Raw genomic sequence first — 7,149 nt, forward strand, 5'->3', positions numbered from 1 at the left:
CGTTTGACCATAAATTTTCAAATATTTTTGGAAAATATAATTTGGGTGAAATTTCACCATGTGTTTGGCCATAGTATTTGAGAAATATATTTCACATTTATAGGAAATATAATTTATACCCATATGTTTTAAAAATTATCAAAACTAACCATATGTTTGTATTACAAGTCAATTGGATCATTGTTGCAACAAATAACAAGTAGTGTCCATGACACTAGAGTAATGTAGTAGTTCAGAGTGAGTCCAACAAACATCATTTCATACATCGTGAAGTAGACAAAACACATGATTTTGTTACCTTAAGCCGATTGCTCATCATTTTTATCAACAATCATATCATCACTTTTATATTCACTGAATATTTTATCACTACTTTTGTGCTCTCATAAGAAATTATGTAATACAACGCAAACAAGTACTATAGAGAGTGTTTTTGTAAAAGATAAAAGTTTGGTGTAAAATTAGAATTTTAAAAAATTCAAATTTTACTTGGGAATCTATGACCAAACACGTCCTTAGTTGGAACTAATAAATGATGAATAATTTTTATAAAATATAAAAGTTTTGGATAATTTTTGAATTTTTTTAAAATTTCAATTACTAGTATTTGGAAACTTAGATTTTTTTTTAAAAATTCCAAATACTAGAACTTGGCCCAAGTTATAAGGTCAAACGTCACTTTATAAATTTTCCAAGTATTTTTTTTTGGAGCCAAACGGTCCTTAGTATGTGGAGATTGAAAAGGGTTGGCGGGGAAGTAAAGCGCGTGAAGATAGTTGAAGATGCCAGTGTGTAAAGCAGTTAGGAGCAGCAAGCATTGTTTATAATTTCATGTCGTATTATGTAACTCCCTTTTTCTACTATTATTATCTTTCTTTTGCTTTCTCTTTCTCTTCCCTCCTATTTTCCTCTCTCTTTCTTTCTTTTTTTTTTTTTTCCCTCCCTCCTTCCTATCTCTGACCTAACTGAGATCCTTCCCTTTGTAATATCAATCAGCTAGGCCTAGATCCATAACCAGTTATAGATCAAAGATGACTCCATCAGGTCAATTTGGGGACACAACGTATACAAAGGTGTTTGTTGGGGGTTTAGCTTGGGAGACTCAAAAGGAAACCATGAAGAAATATTTTGAACAATTTGGTGATATCTTAGAAGCTGTTGTTATCACTGATAAGGCTACTGGAAGATCCAAAGGCTATGGATTTGTATGATAATTAATTATTATTTCTTTTTTTTCATATATATATATATATATATGTTTCAATTATCTTAATTAATTTCACAATACAGGTAACATTTCGTGAGGCAGAAGCAGCGATGAGGGCTTGTGTTGATGCTGCTCCTGTTATTGATGGAAGAAGAGCTAACTGCAATCTTGCTTCCATGGGAGTTCAAAGATCTAAACCAACTACCCCTAAACATGGTATCACATCCTTATTACTGGAATATATTTACCTAATTTATTATTTCACCACACATACTCTACTTTCTGCTTTCTTTGTGATTCAAATTTTTTTTGGATATTCAAATCTTGCGTAATCATTTCTTTTTTCACGCACCATGAATATTCTTGATGAACTATTCAAAAATAATCTCATCCTTATTTTTCAGCTAAAAATAATGTCCAACTTGTAAAATAGTCTAATTTTCCTCTTGAGCTATAAAAAATAACACCATTTTTGCCCTACACATTTTAAGTCCGGCCGGGACAAGTAGTGCTCTTAGTTGTGAATTAAGGTTTGAGCAAAAATATATTGAAGATTAATATGACTACATTTATAGTGTCAATTTTTTTAATATTTTATGTAAAGTGAAAAATTAAAAAAATGTTGATCCATATATTTTGGATTAAGAATTGTTTTAAACCATTTTTGCTAGTGGGAAGATATATTTTTAGTCAAAAACATGATGGTAATAAAGGCATTGTTTGTGTGCGAGTCCACTTTATGATGCTCTTTGCTTTAGCACCACCAGTTAGCCTATAGGCATAGCATGTGATGTTTTAGGAAAGCATAACAGCTCATTTTTCTGTGTAATAAATGTACACCTTTTGCTTTTATCTCGTTCATTTTTTGCTTGACACATCAATTAAGAAAATAATAATTGACGTAATGAATTTACTATTTTATTCTTATTAAAGAAAATAATATCAAGAAATTACAGGAGGAGGAGGCAGGAACTTACGGGTGATGAGTGGTTTTCATGGAGGGTTTCAAACAGCAACAGCTTTTCCTTCAGCAACAACCTTCCCTCATTATGCTATCCAACAAGGGATACCTTACAATCTTTATGGGTATCACACTTTTACAACTCTATTTTATTTTATTTTATATTACTGTACATACTCACGTGCATCTGCCAACTCATTCCAACAATACCTCATTACACTATCCACGCATGCCTGTTTATATGCACCATTTTTTTCATTCATAATAATAATGTCCACAGCTCATCATCATGCATGCTTCTTCTACAAACTCACTTTAATTTGGCCTCATTTAATAACTAAATACTTTAATTTTGAGTCTTTTTAATACCTAATATTAACTTGATATATAAATTTTGAACATGTCTAGACTCGGTCATTTTTTTTTTTTTTAGGTATAATGCCTAAGAAAACTTCCGTATCAAGTTTCACATTCTAATGCTTTTATGTTTGTTTTTCTTGTGACAAACTGTCAGGTACTCTCCCTACTCGCCAGATTACACATACCCTACGGTTTGTACCCTTTTATCTTCTTTACTTTTTTAGTCCCTATCACTCTTTATCTTTCATTTATTCTACTCTTCAACTACATTAATTATGAATCTCTTTGTTAAATACTCCCTATTTCATTAGACACAAAATGGAAGAAGAAATTTTTTCTTCATACAAAAAATATATTTAAAATTTAATACTATTAACATATTACTCACATTATTATAATTATGAAAGTTTGTTATTTAATTTTTAAATTTTTTTTGTTGTTATTTAATATATGAAATGAAAAGTTTATGTTAAAAAAGTATTTAAATATTTTTTAATATACTAAAAAGATGTGTCTTCTCCCTCTATCTCAATTTATATTGATATATTTGAAATTTTGAGATTTAAATTTCTAAACTTTGATCGTGAATTCAGATCGAGAAGTTTTAATTTTTTTGAAATAAAGTTTTATTATTGAAAACTACGTTAAAAAACTGTAAATTATAATAATTAATAACTTTAAATACTTAATAGATATTAAAGAAATTTGAATAACTTTTTTAGTTTACTCTCAAAATTTCCAATTTTGCATTGGGACAGAGAGTAGAAAAATAGAAAAATAATTTTTGGGCAAAATGATTGCGGACAGAATGGGGACATTTAAGACAATTCATGGGTATTATGATACTTCCTACTTTTTTTTTTTGCCAATTATGCCCTTCATGAAAAATTAAAATGTAAATTTTGAATTTCGTTCTCTTTCTACAAATCATTGATACTTTTATCTTTTCCAATGCATAAAAAAAGTTAAAAAATCTTTCTTTTGATATACAACTAATTAATGAGTTTATCCTGCCAAAATTCCGATTATATTTAATTTTTTAAAATTGGATAAAATTGCCTTGAAATTATGAAATTAAGCTTAATCTTATCTTAGGTAGTGTAATTTTTTACCTTTACGTCGATGATTTTTCATATTTGAATTTAAATATTTAATAAAAATCCCACAAAAATTATATTTCAATTAATTTAATATGCATTTTTTAAAAAAAAACTCACATAATTCGGTAAAAAGGAAAAATCACATAATTTAAAAAGGTTAATAAAGATAAAGAACCTACTATTAAGTAACTTTGATTAAGCTATTAAAAGATAGAAAATATAATGTAGAATAAAAAGGGAAATTAAAAAATCAATCATAGATGTATAAGGTTAATTAGAATAATTTAATTTGAATGTTTTGTTTTTTAAATTAAATTTAGTATTTATTTAAGTCAAGTAACATAGTTCCTTAAATATAAAAATGTAAAAAGGTTAAGTAACATCCCTCTGGCCTCTACTATTAAAAATAATTTAAATATACTCTTTTTTATATTTTCGGTTTCAAATATGCCATTTAATTTAACCAGAGAAATATTAACAAAATTAGAAGACAGAAAGCTAAGTTGTGTCTCGTTCTTCACTACTAATTGAATATTGTTGCTCCATGATGCTGCCTAGCTTTTTGACCTTTTTCCTTTTAGTCCATGATTTAAGGGGATATTGATATTTTCAAATGAAAATTGTGATGGTGGGGTTTCATCAATTTATATAAATCAATACTAACATATTAAGTTACAAATTTGATTTAAACAATCAATTTATTGAAAAGATAAAAAGATTAATTATTACTCACATTTATTTTCACATTTATATGACGCTAGTTTGATTTGACACAAAATTTTAAAAAGAGAAAAAAATATCTGAAATTTGCGATTTTTAATAAGTTTTTAATATTTATAGGAGGGTAAATCATTGAACCAAAATATTGACGATAAGAATATTTTTATTTTTTTCACATAGTTTAAGGTCATTTTTACCCTTTTCTCTTTAAAAAAAAATGGAAGTGGAGGAGTATTTGTAATGCACGAATTCCAAAGCAGGAACACATGCTGGTTTAGTCAAAAGCTGATTGTTGACCTCCTACTCATTAAAGAAGAAAGCATGAATCTTCAACTTCTCTTTTGTGCCATCAAATTTCCTACTTTATTGTCTAGCACGTTAATAAAACTTTTGTTAATTTTTCACTCTAAACAAATATTTTCTCCTTTTTAATTTGCTTATTTTATTTATTTATTTTGACATAGATTTTTTTTTTAAAAAAATATATATATTTTTTATTATTATTTTTTATTTATTTTTTATTTTTATTTTTTTTATTTTTTTTCTACTTGTTCATTATATTAAAAATATATATTTTCTTTTATTCGTCATTTTTAACATATCAAGAAAAGGTAAAAGAAATAATCATATTTTACCCGTAACATTAATTACTTACTCTTCAAATCATTTTTCATGACCTAATATTAAACATTAAATAATAGAGATAATATGGTAAAATAATCATGTCAATTTTTATTTTTTAATTGTTGTGTCAAGTCCTAATGTGATAGATAATTAAAAATGAATGGAAGAAATATTGACATATTTTTAAATTTTGTTATCTTAAGCCAGCAATTTTGAAAATCTTGTATTGTTTCTCACAAACATGAAAATTCACAACTTCACAAGTTGTGAAAACTATCAAAATTTCTGAATTCTTATACAATCTAACCTAATGAGCAAACCATTGTCCATAAACAAGATATCAGAATATCAGTAAGATGCAACATGGATAAATCAATATCTCTGTGTTTTTTTTTTAATAAATAAATGTTTATGGCTACAAACTTTTAAATACACATAATTTTATAAAGATTTACTAATTCAACAATAGTAGCAACTAATTGTTCTTTTCTATAACCTTTCATATGGTACAAACAATATCTTCACCCTAAGCACACGTTTTTTTTTTTTAAAATTTTTATAGAAGGCATAATGGCTTGGGAGATGGTTGTATTACACTAATTGATCCAATGAGAAATGAGTTTAAAAATTGAGTTTCAGTGGGTTTAATTAAGGTGAAAGATTTTGCAGATTTGAAAGCAAAACTAAATGCATATTGTTTGAATTTGTGCAGGGTTACTATAGTGTGTATGGAGGAGGAAATAGTCAATATGGAGTGTATGGGAGTGCAGCTACTGCTAGTGGTGTGTTATCAAGTGCAGCTGCTGCATTTTACCCATACATGAATTTTGGTGAAGGAAATGGCAATGGCTGCTACACACCCAGCCAGGGCTATGGTGTTCAGTACCCACACCATCTCTTCCCCTATTCTGCTGCTGCTGCTGCTGGTCCTGGTTACCCAACACAGCACTATGGTACCCCAATTTCCCCTAGCTCCATCACCTGCGCTGCATTCAGGTTTGTGTATTAATTAATTAATCAATCTATATTATAACCAATGATGGGAATTAAGGAGAGTAGGTACTAATATCTTTGACAGTTTGTTTTGCTGTGCCACAGGCGTGACAATGACTCTGCGTGCACCGATTCCTCATCATTAAGAGATCTAGATGGTATAATTGTCAAGAGAGATCGATACAACATTGATCTATAAAATGCCTCCCTCCGTGAAGGATCTTTGGCCTAACCATGGTTCTCTTGCATCTTTCTCTTTCTCAATTAATGGAAGGAAGCCCGCGTATGGAACAAGGGCTTCTCCACATAGGGTGTGGAGTAAAATTTAATCAATCTCCACATTTCCATTTCTTCTCTTGTAAGGAAAGGCTCCTTCAAGAGAAACAAAGCATTGCATATGCATCATCATCGTCATCATCATTATCATCTCAAGCTATCGAAACAGCTTAGTTGATCATCATTTTTTTTTTATCTCTAAAAACTTAGCCTAATTGGAAAGGCTAAAGAAGATTTTGCCCCTCAAGGGCTCAACTAAAATGTCCCAAGTTAGTTTTAGTTTTTGAAAGAAAAGAGTTGATGTAAATTTCAACTTGTAGTCCTTTCAACTTCACCTTAATGTGATGGCTAGTCCCTCCAACTTAAGCTTTACATATAACTTGTAGATGTTATAAAAGTTTTGTGAAATCATGGGCATGAGGATGATGTCCCAAGTTTTTGTTACTTCTAACTATTAACTAGTCTTAGGATTTTACAACTTAGACTAGCTAGGATCAATTTACTTTTTGAAAATCTTTTTTAAAATTTTCTTTGTATCTAACAAGCCAGCAATCTCTCTTGAGGATAAGAGGGATTACCTGAACTAACAGTTGATGTTTTTCTTTTAATGTTGTAAAAAGTGTGGGGTGGGGGCTAGAATTGGGTAATTTTAACCCCCTTTTACTTTAAACATAGGAGGGATACTATTGATTTTGTTTGGTAAATGTTTTTATCATAAGGAAGTCCACTCCATTAAATGGTGATGGAGTTCCAATGCATGTGAAGTTAGTTACCCTAGGGAGATATTTTGGGGTCTCTTGGGTACTTCTTCAACTAGAATGTCAACCATGGTTAGGACTCAGGTCATCTTCATTTCTCTGTAATTTGATATTATTATTATTATATATAATATGTTTGGATTGTAGTAA

The 7,149-nt window shown here is 29.1% G+C and overlaps 1 protein-coding gene across 1 annotated transcript; it reads left to right on the top strand.

Moving 5' to 3' along the window:
- Positions 1-1,008: 1,008 nt before the first annotated feature.
- On the top strand, positions 1,009-6,369 carry LOC125840649 (uncharacterized). The gene is given in 7 exon segments (XM_049519627.1): positions 1,009-1,205; positions 1,291-1,423; positions 2,164-2,293; positions 2,683-2,719; positions 5,685-5,939; positions 5,941-5,968; positions 6,071-6,369. Coding segments are annotated over 7 exon segments (798 nt in total). The 5' UTR covers positions 1,009-1,031; the 3' UTR covers positions 6,112-6,369.
- Positions 6,370-7,149: the final 780 nt, after the last annotated feature.

Source organism: Solanum verrucosum, unplaced genomic scaffold (genome assembly GCF_900185275.1).
Source record: "Solanum verrucosum unplaced genomic scaffold, falcon-dt-bn FXZP01000176.1, whole genome shotgun sequence".
NCBI classification, from domain to species: Eukaryota; Viridiplantae; Streptophyta; class Magnoliopsida; order Solanales; family Solanaceae; genus Solanum; species Solanum verrucosum.